Below are 15,839 nucleotides of genomic sequence, written 5' to 3' on the forward strand. Positions count from 1 at the left end.
TGGCTGACATGTTATGCACAAAACAACCTCTAGATGTCACTGTGGTTCGAACAGAAAGCCCTTCAGCTAGCTTCCACTGAGGAAGTTGGCAATGCTAAAAATCACTGCTGAAGAAATCACTCTTTTTGGTCAACTTTTGTAAGGTAACCATATCCTTTTTGACATATTTTAGTGTCAGAGTACTGACTGAACATAATTAGATAACTTGATGCACAAAAAAAGTTTTAGCAAGGGTGTCATTTTTTTTTTTTTTAAATGTGCTCAACCAATCGGTCGATTTGGCCTTTTATGGTAAACTAGCAATATGACTTTTTCAGAGTTTCAGAGATGTTTTCCAATAAAATATGGTAAATAAATGGCTAGATTCATGGTAATATTACTAAATCTAGTACTGCCTTATGAGTCTCAGAGTGAAAGAGTGATAATAATTTATATAGCACCTTTCATGCATGGCATTCAGCCCAAAGTTGCACACAGATGAGCAAGTTAGGCCAACACAGGATATAGACATTTGCTGTTAGGCCAGTGGTTTCCTGTTAGGCCAATTCAGCATCTACAGTAAGTTGAACAAGTCTTTTTTTTATTATGAAAAACACTTTACATTACTTTTTTCCATTTTTTTTTTTTACAATTATAATTTATTATCTTTTATGAATATATCTGATTGTATATATTGCTCATTTTCCATAAAAGAAACAAATGTATTTGAGTTTGTGTTTTATTTGAGTTTGATGCATACAAATACTGTACTGGATATGATGATTGTTGAAAATGCACTTTTACCATAAAAGGCCAGCTCGACCAGTTGGTAGAGGCTCATAAAAACAAAACTGTGTGGTCAGTCAAAAAAATGTAAATGGTTTGTGGTTATTTGTGGCCCATTTGATAAGAAAATGCAAAAAAATAATTTTCCCATAGCTTTTCTCTTGGTCTGGCAGTTAAAGGTGGGGTAGGTAAGTTTGAGAAACCGGCTCGAGATCGCTAGAATTTGAAAATACACAACCGGAGAAAATCTGCCACTTCCTTATAGAGCCCCTCCTCCAACACACACAAACGCGCACATGACCAATGAGGGCACGAGATAAGTTTGTGCCCCGATGGAAGGCTGACACTAGGCAGGTAGGCCATCGTACTTGTACTTTTTACAGTATTACGGCTTCTACAGATGACATTTTTTTATGGATTTTTTGTCAAAGCACTTCAGATATTCATTGCTATCGGGATGTTAAGAGCATTCCATGGAATATAACAAAAAGTGTATCTCGAGCCGGTTTCTGAAATTTACCTACCCCACCTTTAAAGGGTTAATGCAATCGAATGTAAAACAAAAAAGTTATGATTGATGAAAGTAGTAAATCGGTCAGATTTGATCCGAAAACAACAGGAGGGTTAATATACACATGCTGTATATTATTAAAGATAAATATGGTTTATTAAATCAGCATATAGGCTCCTCATGTGTTTATAAAGAGTAAAACCAAACTAATTTCGAACCACATACAAATAGCTAAGTTATTTTAATTGGCTAATAACTACATAAAATGACAAAACAGAAATGTATTTCCCCAATTTATTAAAAAAGTGAAGAATTTAAAAACAGAACGTACCACAAATGTCTTTAAGAATACATCATTAAAGAGCCTCATACACAATAAAAAAAAAAAATCAAAAACCCAAATACACAATATAGTTCTTGCATATTCATTGTTTATAGATAGACATGATGGCAGACGCCTGTATGACAAGGAGCAGGGTCTTCACTGAGCACAGACCCCACTGTGGGATGTAGGCGGACACAAACAGAGTCATGGGATTATCAATATTCAATCATTAATGCTCGTTCTGGCTTCGTCTCTCGCGGGAAAGACGGTGCAAACAGAGCAGCAGGGAAAGGCACGAGACAACGTGATCATCTGGACAAGGCACCACTCTATAAATACATGTGTCTATACATCTAGGTATTTGTATATAGAATGCATGAGGGAAAGCATCTGAGAGAGCGAGAAGTGCCTGTAGCAGTCGTTCACTGCAGTTTGATAGAAAAACATCTGCTCCAGATTATCTGTATTACAGTATCGCATTGGTGAGCTTTTTTAAATCCATTCATGCAGACAAGTTACAGACACGTCCTGTCTCTCTCACCGTTACGGCCGAATGCATAGTCATTTATTACAAAAAGCTTGTTTGAAAAACAGTAACAAAACCTCCCCGACCCGTTTAAGTAAATCAAGTGAAAGACACGACAACATATGTTAAAACTGTGCGGTAGGAAAAAGGTGATCATGCTATCACAAGTGAGGGTGTGTATGAAGCTGATAAGCTTATTAAACAATAAGAAGGGGGCTAGTTTATGCTTTTTCTAAAATGTTCCTTCAAGCTAACATCTATTTACATTTTACAGGAAGACAAGGGGAGAGATGGCAGTAACACAAATGTGTATATTCAGCATCTTGTGACGTTAAAGTGAGTAACGGCCCCCACAGTTTGCATTGTGCTTTCGCGGGGTCAAAGGGTTTGTTGTTGTGGCAACATATCAGGAAGTGATCATGAACACAGAGCTGGTGAGTGTGTTTTCCTTCCTCCAAACCTTCCTGTGTGTCCTCACCTGGCTTCACTGTCTCTGCTGCTGGTCCCAAGTGTTCAATAACCAGGTGAGAATAATGTATGTTGTGTTTTGTTGCTGACCAAAGTCATAGAAGTGTGTAATAAAAGCCACAGAGTGCTCATAAGGCTAGCACAGTCTAGCATTCTTCATCTTAGTATCTACTTTAAATAATAGAGAATGTATTTTAACTGACAACCGATGCTTTATTCTTCTATATGTTTTTGGAAATTCTTTGCTTAACTTGAGCGATCGCTCCTTGGCATTAAGTGACTTCCTGCTGCACAATGAAGCATGGCATGAAGAGAGTTACAGCTGGTATGAGGATCTAACGTTGCTTTGTTTGACGTCTTTGGTCCTGTGTGCACGGCCCACAGTTATGCCACTACTCAGAAAATATATCATCATAATAATAATTACAATCAACTGCTGAATAAAATACAAAGACAGAGCTCGGGTTCAATAGAAATATTGCTACCAGGAAAGATAGACCCTTTTGCTAATAACATCTAACGTCGTATAATACAATTTATAACCCCGTGTTTTGGGTCAGGAGCTGAACATCTATCTGGGGGAAGTCTGCTGAAGTGATGCTGCCACCAAATGACTTCTGTAGCACTTCAGTGTGTGTGTGTGTGTGTGTGTGCGTCTTCTCATGACCGTCAAGCTGGATTCTAACAAACCGAAGCCACCTCCAAACTCAGTTCTACACCTCTCTCCATCACTCTCTTATACATGCTAGGTTGTCCTTCTCCGTTTTGAAACATCTCTCCATCTTTTTTATTATTTCGGCTCGGTGCTGTAACACAACTCGCTGACCCAACAGACCCCAGAGGAATAAATAAAAGCGGTAAATACAAACAAGTCTCCATTATCAACAGCATGATTACCTATAGCGCCACTATTTATAAATGTTTCTATGTGACCTAATGGCAGTAAGAACCCCCCAAACAAGCACATCCTTAATTAAAAAAAACTTTGTAACACACATACACACACGTTCCTGCATGCAATATTTTCAATAATAAGGGCTGCCTACATGAAGCCCAATCTGTACTGAATAGAGTAAATACAATGCGCAAAAACAGTGTGGCCTTAACTTGGTTTGATTATAAAAAAGTGCATCTCCGTGGTGCTTTGGCATAGACTAGAAATAACACTATATATCAGCAGTAGTATTTCAATACATCTTCAAACGCTACATTGGCCCCTCAAGGCCTCCACCTGCTCATAGATAACCAGGCGGGCAATCATAGGAATATCCGTTGCTGCACATCTGCTATTAGCAATAAAGTAAATTATTTTCTAGCGTGCATGTCTCTGGTGTGCGTATGTGTGTTACAGCAGATCGCAATCACAACAGTTTGTTAGGCAGCATCTCGCATAGCACAATATTGATTCTTTTTTTTTGTATGGCACCTCTCTGCAAAAACAACCTCAAAGTAGGATGTCCCGTTTGTCTTTTTTTTTCTTTGTTTACCTCTCTACCAAGCATGCATGCAAACAGACACACATACACATGCACACTCCCTCCCATGTTTCATCAGTGAGCCCCTGCGCTGTGCACAAAGCCCCATGATGCAGCAGGGTCCAGGCATGGCCTACGAGGGGTTAGGAATGGCCAGGGAAGCCTCTGAAAGTCACTCTGCACTCCAAACCAGCACCAGTAAAAATCTAAAGAGAAGGAAAGACCGAGAACATTTCAATGTGAGATAACGACATGTTAATGAGACCGATGATAAACAAGCGGCACAGGGGAATTCCTTTCCTAAGTGTTATAACCCTATTTTGGCCCTTTTACGGTTTCAGTTTGATTTAGTCATTAGATTCGCTAATCGGTCATCCTGAGTTTTTACAGCGGTAGATAATTGTATCTACAAAAGCAACCCTATGTTATTTATTGAGGTTGTTTGGTTCATATGTTTTCTGACACTCGGGGCTAAAAAGAGTCCCATCGTGTCTTTTGGTTAAAAAAAACATTTAAAATAAATCGAATCAATAGTTTTACTCACAGCTGAAAAGTTTAGTAATCCAGATAATAATATAATCCAGAAATATACGTGACATTTCAAATATTATAACATTCTCATGGATGTTTTACATGTTGTTTGTATATGTTGACCTTTTGATATCTTTAGTTGCTTCGTCATATTTGAACAACCTATTTCCAAGAAACGTATGAAACATAAATCAACACATCTTTAGGAAAAATATATTTAAATTTGTACTTTTGAATAATTATTTTGGGGAGGAACTCCGTTTTACGGACATAAATCAACTGATCATAGTAGTCAACATTGTATGAGTCTTTTTTGACTAAGAACTCCTCCAGTCGAGGACAGCCCTATTTTTTAATCTTATCTAATTGTTATGCAGATGAATTCTCCTCTTTGCAGAAAATAGCACACACCCACATCCTGCGTCTGAAAGAATTCTCATGTCTTTGATGATGAAAAATGATTCTTAATCTGACACACATGATGTGTTGAGATAGTTAAATGGAAATCATTCTGAAACTAAGCTCAATGTTCCCACCTAGTGGCCAGCAGGTGGCGTGATGGTGTCTCACTGGAAGTTCCCGCCCCCCAGTGAGAACTTGGAAAGGGCCTCCTGCAGCCGGTGGTGCTCCTCTTCGACAGTCTGCAACACACAAAATCAATATCACCTTAGGAACAGAGGACAGAGTCACACACACACACACACACACACACACACACACACACACACACACACACACACACACACACACACACACACACACACACACACACACACACACACACACACACACACACACACACACACACACACACACACACACACACACACACACACACACACACACACACACACACACACACACACACACACACACACACACACACACACACACACACACACACACACACACACACACACACACACACACACACACACACACACACACACACACACACACACACACACACACACACACACACACACACACACACACACACACACACACACACACACACACACACACACACACACACACACACACACACCCTCTCTTCGTCTCCCTCGCCCCTTCTCTGACACATCCCATTGCAGGCGCTGGACATAATAGCTGTTTTCTGAGACGTCCAATTTCACAAGGCAATTTTCAGCCGAGCAATAACGGCAGTGGTTAAACGGTTTTCTATTCTCTAGTTTCTCTATTGTGCCATTTTGGCCCCATTTGTCCAAAGTATAGCACGGCTCGCTCCTTACTTAAGTTATCCTCAGTGAAATCCTCGATGCCCGACTGTGTGTCTCTTTCCAGTCGGCCCCCATCTTTTGTTATGCGTCTCATCTTCATCAGCCCCTGTCATACTCCCAGCGTTTCTCTATATTCTCATCCAATCACCTGTAGTCTCGTTAGCTGTTTCTCCAGGCTGTGGAGCCTCCTGCAGACCTCCTCCATCCTCTCCCGGGACAGCACCAGGGGGGCGGTGATGCTCCTCTCCTCCTCGCCCTTCGTCCCGGCACCTTTCTTTTCAAAAGAGTCACCGTTCTCCTCCTCGTCCTCCGCTCCCCTGTCTGTGGCCTGGCTTTCTTCTGTGGATTCAAAGACTTAATTAAGATGACTTTTAAATGGCATTATGACATGGCTTAGTTGAATACTCTATTCTGATTGGTCAATTCAGAAGACACGTTGTTAATCCAGAACAGACAGACCGCTGTCAAGCACTTATTGACCGTTGTTAAGGACGCTCAAATGTGCAGAAAGAAGTTCGGTCCATTTAACTGTATACAGTTTGGCCGAAAAGCAAGATTTCTTTTCTATAAGTAATGTTTTATTGTCTTGTTGGTTCACTTTTACTAAACTTCTTATTTTGACTTGTAGCCAGAAGTTGAATGACTGTATTTTCCACAATGTTAAACCTCCTCCAAACCTACCTGTGGACTGACAGTTATCCGTTTCCTGCCTCTGTGATTGCTCCTCTCCGTTTTCCTCGTCGGGCTGCGAGTCTTCTGAAAGGCTGATGCTGCCGACCAACAGCCTTTTCAGCGACATGACTAACAGGAGACACATTTAGCGGTTTCATTAGAAAGACAGACACGCTGCTATGGAAGAAAGCACAGACAGTTATAAAGAAAATCATCTATAGAAGAAGACCCTCATTCACCTTCATCCAAAGCACTGTTGGCCATCTTCTCCTGATCGCTGTTGGAGTGGCCTATCAAGTCGAAGCCTTTGTCTGACAGGAAATCAATCAACCTGTGCCTCGGGTCCGCAGACTTGTCATCCGTCAAGCTGTCCTTATCTCGATCTGCAGAGAGACACAAGGCTTAACGCCGGCTCCAGATTTCAGAAATGTGTAACAATAACAAATTTGTGCGGTTTTTTTTGTATTAAGTGTTCGGCTGCGCTCTCACCACTGCTGCTTTTTAAACCTCCGTTCTCAGTCGGGCTCAAAGGGGCAGTCAGCCTGACGGGGGGGAAATGACAAAAGAAATGAGATATTTGGAGATGGGTGAACTTTGGCAGGCGGTGAATACAACTTGCTCTATGGACAGACGTACACACACACACACACACACACACACACACACACACACACACACACACACACACACACACACACACACACACACACACACACACACACACACACACACACACACACACACACACACACACACACACACACACACACACACACACACACACACACACACACACACACACACACACACACACACACACACACACACACACACACACACACACACACACACACACACACACACAGATACATACGTGGAGGGACTCAAGGGAGGCAATACACTTCCAATAGCAGGCGTCAACCTCATTGGCGCTCCACTCTTCTTCAGATCATCCACTGCTGTTTTAATGACATCCGTCCACCTGTGCACACACATCAAACCGATGTTATGATTCACCCTCTGAAACAAACATGATTAACGTGTGTGTGTCTCACGGAACCGTACATTTTCCTCTCTCCTATAGACTGTGCCACCAGTTCATAGATCTGAGCACCGCTCTCCCAGGTAAATATCACGTAGAAGGCCTTCCGATCTGAAAGGGAAAGCCAATGAAAGGTTGATCTCGCAGTGGAAGTGCAGCATGTGAGTGTGAGACTGCTGCAGTGTGGCTCACCTGTGGCCACCTCACGCAGGAACACTGAGTCCAGCTTGATGATGGGGCTCAGCATCTGCTTGCCCTCCTGCACAGCGATGTTGCTCTTGCTCTGACATTTGAGGACCATCTTGTCGTCCTGCCGCTGGAGGAGCACCAGCAGGTCCCCGAGCAACACACACTGCACCTCTGAGAGGAGGAGGACGAGGAGGAGGGAAAGGACAGCAAACGACAGGGAGGAAATACAAGTGAAAAAAGGAACGTTTTCTGCTGTCCGCTTAAAGGTCCCCTATTATTCAAAATCCACGTGTTCATGTATGTTCTCCATAAACACGTGTCCCCTCTGTTTAAAGAGATTCTGGAAGTCTCAGGAAAGAAGATTCGCCCAGCAGCAGCTCATTAGCATTTAAAGCTACCGACAGAGAATCAGCACTTTGGAAACAGGGCTGAAACAGAGGGGATTATGGGTAATGCTGCAATGATCTGTTTGGTGTTTGGAGCCAAACACTTCAGACACATGCTCTGTATATAACTGAGAGCTGTAATATATGGATGAAACATAGTATAATAGGGCCTTTAAGAAATATCTCACAGGTAATTGTTTATGTGTATGCTTCATTACTTTAGATTGTTCTTTTCAGATATTTATATGTATTTATTAATTAATGTATTTAGGACCAATTCCACATCCAGTTTATCAAGCATATTGCCTTGATTGACGTTTTTCTTTTTACAATATTTTGTTAATGTTTTATTACTTTTTTTGGTACGACTTTACAATAAGACTATATAATATATATATATAGCACTGAGTTTTGTTTACGCAAATGAAAAGTGCGCTTGTAAATAAAATATATTATTTTTATTATAAAGGATTCATAAAGGGTTTATAGTTAGGTTATGAATTAGGTTGTAAACACTTTATTAATCATTAAGAACCATTTATAAACCAGTTCTAACAGTTTGCATGCATCAACACAGGCTCACTATTTGGCAAGATGACTAAGCCTTATACTGGCTACTCAGAGAGAATCAACTCAGTGAGCAACAGATACCAAGGATGCTGGCTGATGAAGGAGACAAAGTAAGCTAGGTAGCCAATATAAGGCTTAGCAGTACAGATACATGTGGACTCACTATTTGGCAACCGGTCACAGTCGCCCTGTTTATCTCATGTCTTGTAAAAGCGTATTAATGATTTAGAAAGTGTTCACAACCTAATTAATACATGAATTACAAACTATTTGTAAACCCTTTATAAAGCTAGTCTTATTGTAAAGTGGTACCCTTTTTTCTACGTGTTTAGTTGCTGGTTTATGGTTATTTTAGTGTTCTGTGTGTATTAAATGTGTGTTCTGCTTTTCATGTGAAAGCAATATGTTGCGACGTACTAATGTGTGCATTTTCCAATAAAGGAATAAATAAAGTTCAACTAAATTTGATTGAATAGAATAGAATAGATAGGTTATTGAACTTAACCTGACATTAAAAAAAAGGAAGTCATGGGTAAAATAAGTTTTTTTTAAAAACCCACACTGCAGCTGGGTTTCCTCTGATAGCAAGCCTTTATCTACACATTTAAAAAAGAGGAATTGAAAACCGAAATATTCAAAAATAAAACCAAAGTGTATCGCTTAAAATCAGATAAGCAGAACATCTGTGGATTTTAAATGAATAAACATCACTATTATTAATTAAGCTTAGTATGACTGTTAATAAAGTGTTAAACTTAATCATATTCACATATAAGAGTCTTTAAAGAATGTTTGCCCCTTTTTCTGCAGCAGAACTGATAATCCCAGGAAGGTTTCATACTTTAAATACGTAAACAAGCAAAGTATATTTACCAATTGCCTTTTCCTTTGTGACTTTCCAGGTCACCAGGCCTTCATAAAGCATCTTCTTCTGAGTCAGGTCGATGTTCTAGAAGAGCCAGTGGGAGAATAATGAGAATATTTCGGGCAAAAAAGGTCCAATCTGTAAAGTTTAACAGTGTGTACACGTTACCTTATATTCTGTATACAGCTCGTTACTGGGCTTGAGCCCCGATGTGTCCAGTCTGCGCTGGTAGTCCTTCAAATTCTGGAGACAGAGAGAAAAGGTCAGAAAGAGGACAGACGTCTCAAAGTGAATTCACGAGACTTCAATTGGTGCTCAATCACCACACAACGGTGTGTTGAGTGATGGAGTGTGTGTTTCTCACCAATAGGTTCTCCATCTCTTTGACCTCGTCGTTGACATGGTTGAGGATCTTTCTGCAGCACTCTGCGCTCTGCTGGATCCTCTCCTTCTCCGTCAGGTCCTCTGGGGAGAGACAGGAAAAAAACAAAGGTGAGGAAGATACAGCTTTCACAGCAGAGCCCAAACTAAAGCCATAAATCACGAGAGGACACAGAGAACCTGGGACGGACAGTAATCGATTGTTTAAATGTTTTGCTGCCGTGCTTAAGTTAGTCCGCATGTATCCCTTGTTCTTCTGATACACGTCGGCATTACTCTTAATCTACACTTTCACACAAACAGATAGATCATCATATAGCTGTCATAACATGTATAAACCCATGCATCAGTTTGCACGTTCTACATGAACACAAGAGTTATGAAAGGGTCATTATCCGTCACTTTTAACTCCTTTTATTCACCTTTTCCCTCTTTTGCAAAACAAAAAAAGGCAAATGGCAAATACAGAGCAGCGTTAGGATATATTCCACGAAACTATACAACAACTTTTATTATACTGCGCTTCAAACAGCTCTAATATATAGGATGCTATTGTACATTGTTCACATTGGTCTTGGTCGGTCTAGTTAGTATAAAAAAAAAAGTCCAGTACAATTTTCAGAAAAATGCATAGTAACAATAGAAAGCATAATATTGTAATAAAACATTTAGTATTGGGTCCACTCCTTTACGCATTTTATTAATAAGCATAATTAAGCTGCATAACCATCATTAGTAAAAATCTAAGGACTCATTAAAATGTGTAAACTGAGCACATCTACACAAAAGTGAAGGACAACCAGGCATAGGACACACACACACACACCTGTGTTCTTGGCAATATTCTCCAGCAGCAGCGGGTATTTGGTCAGTCTCTGCATCTCTATGGGAATGATGTCCTTCAGCTGCAGCCTGCGGCACTGGGGCTTACTCTCTGCCTCCGGGGGAAAGACACACACACACACACACACACACACACACACACAAACACACACACACACACACACACACACACACACACACACACACACACACACACACACACACACACACACACACACACACCACAACACCCACACACACACACACACACACACACACACACACACACACACACACACACACACACACACACACACACACACACACAGAATTAGTTTATATAATATGTGCAGATATCTGACCCCTAACATGTCCATGCAGCTGTGGGAACATCCTTGTGTGTTTATTTCTGTTAATCCTTTAAGAGTCAGTTTGTTTGTTGTGTGTGTGTGTGTGTGTGTGTGTGTGTGTGTGTGTGTGTGTGTGTGTGTATATATGTGTGTGTGTCTACCAGTATGAAGGAGTTGAAGCGTGGCTCTTTCTTCTGTCTGCTCTTGATCTGGTCCAAGGCCCACGACTGGTGACTGCAGAATCGGGCTGTCAATTTCTGGAACCATTCCCCCTCCGTACCTCCGAACTGAAACACACGCACACACGCACATGAAATGACACTGTTTTGTGAAAGCCAGAAGTAAAAAAACGAGGGAATGAATAGATGGGCAGATGGAGAAAGAGCTGGAAGGGTACCGAGTACAGATTGTGATAAAGCTGCAGCCAATATTTTGCTTTCATACATAAATAGCATTTGAACATTTAGAAGCATAGAATCGGATCTTTGCACAACTAATGTAAAGTTATGTGGAAAGTAAATGGTTAAATCTGCACGTATCCGTTGGAGTTTTCCCTGAAAGCAACAACCACAGACGGAGAAAAAGGGGAAGAGAGATCGAGTCATTCGTAAAGTACTCACTCTGTTGAGCACTGTGGTGCTGATGTGTTTGACTATGAAGTGATCTTCCTGACATCGCAGTTTGGTCAGGCTCTCCAGGAAGTTATCTGGATTCACAGCAAGAGACAAATAAATCAATTATTTACATTTAACCAACTGTTTAACATGCATCCCCCTATGTTACATTTACTGTATACTAATAACATTAGTCATTCAATATGTGTTTATTATTGTTTGTTATATCTTGGTCAGTTTTGTTCTAAGCTCTTTGTCTTTATAAGTCAATTTGAGATCAACCAAATTCTAATTCCTTATATGTGCAGTCATACCTTACCAACAATTCTGAAGGAAACATTTAATAACATTTAATACTGATTTATTCTTCACTTTCCAACTCTTACATTCTGTAATTCTGTACATCTAGCTACCTTTATCACTGGCAACAAGTACACAAAACAAGCAGCTTCACACTCGAGGTGCTGATTTACATTCACTGCATGCAGGTCTGCTTCGTGCCTGGGAGAAGAACTCTAGCTTCCCGGTGTCTATGTCTGACTCGGGGAGGGTGGGAACACAAATGAGAAAAGGCCTCTTTTTCAGCAGCACTCACAGTGCATTTCAATGATCTCATCCAGATTGGGGAAGATGGCGGAGAGATCGGTGTAGGTCAGGAGCTCCTCTCTCGCCAAAGGCCTGTAGAAGATCATCTGGAGGACACTCAGCATCCGCACATGGGCGTGCTCAGTTGCAAACAACTCTGAAGGGGAGAGGGAGTTTGCACAACATAAGAGAAAACATAAAATAGGGATTGCTATAATACTGCAACTATATATCTGTACAGCTGTTTTATTCAATTAAATGAAATTCAAATATATTTATATAGCCCAATATCACATTTGTCTCAGAGGGCTTCACACATCACCAAACATGAACGATGATGTAAAAACAACAAACATATCTGAGAATATAGTAAAATGACAAGATAAATGTGAAAATACCAATGAGTGGGTACATAACACAATGACACAAATACAGTTAGAATACAATAATTACAATTCCATAAAAGGAAAGGTCCATGAGGATGTTTAAAGTGGACCTATCATGCTATATTTGAATGATATATTGTAGAGCCATACCTATATAAAACATGACCGCGAAGTTTTTTTTTCAAAATACCAAACAGATCATGCATTTTAGCCATGCCTCATTTCGCTCTATTTGCTCTTTTCCAGCCCTGTCTTCACAAGGGCTGATCGCGAGCGCTGGATCTTGAGTCGTGGCTGTGGTCCTGGATGGATATCCTCGTGGATTCATCTTCCTATTATACACACATGCATTTCCAAACATTTGGACTACCTATGTTGCAAATGTATTATCTTTTCAATTTACACACGGCATCTATTGCACGTCTGTCCGTCCTGGGAGAGGGATCCCTCCTCTGCTGCTCTCCCTGAGGTTTCTCCCATTTTTCCCTTTAAACTGTGGGTTTTCTTTGGAAGTTTTTCCTTGTACGATGTGAGGGTCTAAGGACAGAGGGTGTCGTATTGTCATACTGATATTCTGTATAAACTGTGAAGACCACTGAGACAAATGTAACATTTGTGATATTGGGCTATATAAATAAACATAAAAAAATAAACATTGATTCTGCTTTTGTGGCAGACTACAGCGCCACCTACAGGCCTGGCATATGTACTACAGCGCCACCTACAGGCCTGGCATATGTACTACAGCGTCTCCAGCGCTTTCGAACGGCAATGGCCGTGGCTGTCTCCTCCTGATAGGTGGAGAGTTGCCCATATCGGCGGAGCTCCTCGTTTCTGACGTCAGAGATATTTCAAATTTGTATCAGATTCGTTGCAGCCCCGTTTTTAGAGATTTGGGTATGGAGGAAAAGAGAGATGGTTGTGTTTTCTGACACTTGGTGAGTTCCCTGACTCACCGGGGACACATATTCATGTATAAAAGACATACAAAAGTGCATTTTGCATGATAGGTCCCCTTTAAATCAGAATACCTTTATTAGTCCCACGGAGGGGAAATGTGCGTAGTTACAGCAGGAAAAAGAGCCACAGACATCTTAATGTTACATATTATGTTAAATATGTGACATGCATTAAAAAAAAGTACTAAGTTATGATATAATAAAAAATAAAAAAGTTACATAATTAAAAAAAATTACACATCCTGTAACAGTTCTTAGGATTTAGCAGCCAGGTATATATTACACAAAAGGGAGTTTAAACCAGTCCTAAGTGTACGCTGTACTAAAGAGGAAAGTCTTCAGCCTGCTCTTGAATGTGTGGACACTGCCTGCCTCCCTAATCAACACTGGAGGTTGGTTCCATTATTATTGTCGTCATCATCTCTCCTCTCCTCACCATTAATAACCTCCTGCCGTTTGGTCTCCTTCTTGCTGAGGCTGGACAGAGCTTCAGGAGGGGCCAGCTCCCTCCAGTTGGCCGGGTCCTGCTCGAACTCCAGGAGGCGGGGCTCCAACTCCTCCAGCTGGGGGGAGGGACTGGTGGGGGAGTAGCCGGGCCCCTCAGGGGGGAGAACTGGGCCATCGAAACTAAGGAAGGAAAAGGAGAACGATTAATTTCACTGCTACAATACAATTCAAGTGATTGAACACACACTCTGGTGTCACTAGTGGAGGTTGATAACCCTAAACAATAGCTGGTTGCATTTCTAAAAAAGGCACACCAGGTATGTGTTACGCTAGATAATATATGGAAGTGACATTACTCGCCAAAATACCTGTCGGATAAACTATGCACCATTGTTTTTGTTGTTATGTTTCCTGTAGCTCAGTTTAGCTTACATCAATAGCTGCTAGTAGTTGCATGTTAGGATCAATATTATAACATCGCAAAGCTATTTCACTATTATAATGACAACATATGAGGATTTAGGCTAAATAAAATGGGAGATTTTAATTACTACTTGTATGCTCCGAGTAAAAAATGGAAAAGTGCAAATACCTGTAGGTTATCTGTTGCCCAGCTATGGTCTTATAATTATTCATAAACTTTCAATCACACCACTTTAAATTGAAGTGTTTCTGTTTCCGGCTTCTCCTCCCTTGTACACTTCCGGGCATTATTTGCACAAAGACGCTCTGGACCTCCACGATGAAAAAGCAGCTTTCATCGTAAAGGTTGATCAAGAATAGCTCAAAGATATATTGAAATCTCTGACCTAACTGGAACCCTGTTTTCTTACTCTGACAAATGACCGTGTAGTAGGGCTGCTCAATTAATCGTATTTGAATCGCGATTACGATTATAGCTTGCAACGATTACGAAAACAACGTAATCGAAATAAAACAATAATTTTTTTATTATTACTTTTTTTTTTTCAGTTGAATTATACTTAAAGTTCAGGGTAATCAACTGTTAAAAACATACTGTTCACATTTCTTTCTCCAATAAATGGATGTTTTCAAAGTCAATGAATAATCGCATTTAATAAATTGCAATTACAATTATTGACCCAAATAATCGAGATTACGATTTTTGCCATAATCGAGCAGCCCTACCGTGAAGTGGATTTACAGTCAATTATGAGGTAGTTAACTAACCCTTAATAAAAGGCTAAGACACGTCATGCTTACTTAATGATCAACACTGAGCTCACTCAATAATCGTTCCCCTAAAGAGCGACATCACTGACCTTTCACTGTTTAACTGTTACTCACTATCCGTCGGTGCATTCAGAGGCCAGCAGTGAATAATGACTCAAGCCGTCACATTGATTCCTGAACGTTTTGTCGGCAGGAGGCAATGGGCATTTGCCCTTTCAAAATCAATCAGTAGATATCCTCATAAAGGGATCTACCTAATAGTTCTGGATGAGTTTGTCCCATAGACTGTATATATAAAGGTTAGTCGACTCTTATTACCAATGATTCTGTTTCACTGGTTTCTGATTCTTTTAAGAGCATACACATGTATTTATATTTTATAACAATACCCAGTATCTCATTGCTGTATTTATTTTATATTCAGATCTTTCTTTTATCTTATCCCAGGGTTCATACACTTTTTCACCAATGATTTTCCATGACCTCTCCATGACCTTTACCTAATTTTACATGACCAAAAACATTACTGTTTCTC

General features: G+C 40.4%; 1 protein-coding gene across 1 annotated transcript in view; it reads right to left on the reverse strand.

Annotated features, from left to right (window-relative positions):
• Window positions 1-1,556: 1,556 nt before the first annotated feature.
• Window positions 1,557-15,839, reverse strand: part of arhgef1 (Rho guanine nucleotide exchange factor (GEF) 1) — a 48,146-nt gene continuing 33,863 nt past the window's right edge. Inside the window, exons 16-32 of the mRNA XM_071205961.1 lie at window positions 14,100-14,290; window positions 12,329-12,475; window positions 11,740-11,825; window positions 11,280-11,406; window positions 10,774-10,887; window positions 9,931-10,031; window positions 9,735-9,809; window positions 9,575-9,650; window positions 7,749-7,916; window positions 7,580-7,667; window positions 7,389-7,496; window positions 7,004-7,056; window positions 6,754-6,897; window positions 6,524-6,643; window positions 5,991-6,181; window positions 5,138-5,242; window positions 1,557-4,276 (exon numbers count right to left, since the gene is read on the reverse strand). Of these exons, the coding sequence (XP_071062062.1) occupies window positions 5,168-5,242; window positions 5,991-6,181; window positions 6,524-6,643; window positions 6,754-6,897; window positions 7,004-7,056; window positions 7,389-7,496; window positions 7,580-7,667; window positions 7,749-7,916; window positions 9,575-9,650; window positions 9,735-9,809; window positions 9,931-10,031; window positions 10,774-10,887; window positions 11,280-11,406; window positions 11,740-11,825; window positions 12,329-12,475; window positions 14,100-14,290 (1,864 nt within the window). The 3' untranslated portion in view covers window positions 1,557-4,276; window positions 5,138-5,167. The remainder of the gene's footprint in view (window positions 4,277-5,137; window positions 5,243-5,990; window positions 6,182-6,523; window positions 6,644-6,753; window positions 6,898-7,003; window positions 7,057-7,388; window positions 7,497-7,579; window positions 7,668-7,748; window positions 7,917-9,574; window positions 9,651-9,734; window positions 9,810-9,930; window positions 10,032-10,773; window positions 10,888-11,279; window positions 11,407-11,739; window positions 11,826-12,328; window positions 12,476-14,099; window positions 14,291-15,839) is intronic.

Source organism: Pseudochaenichthys georgianus, chromosome 16 (genome assembly GCF_902827115.2).
Source record: "Pseudochaenichthys georgianus chromosome 16, fPseGeo1.2, whole genome shotgun sequence".
In the NCBI taxonomy this organism is placed as follows: Eukaryota; Metazoa; Chordata; class Actinopteri; order Perciformes; family Channichthyidae; genus Pseudochaenichthys; species Pseudochaenichthys georgianus.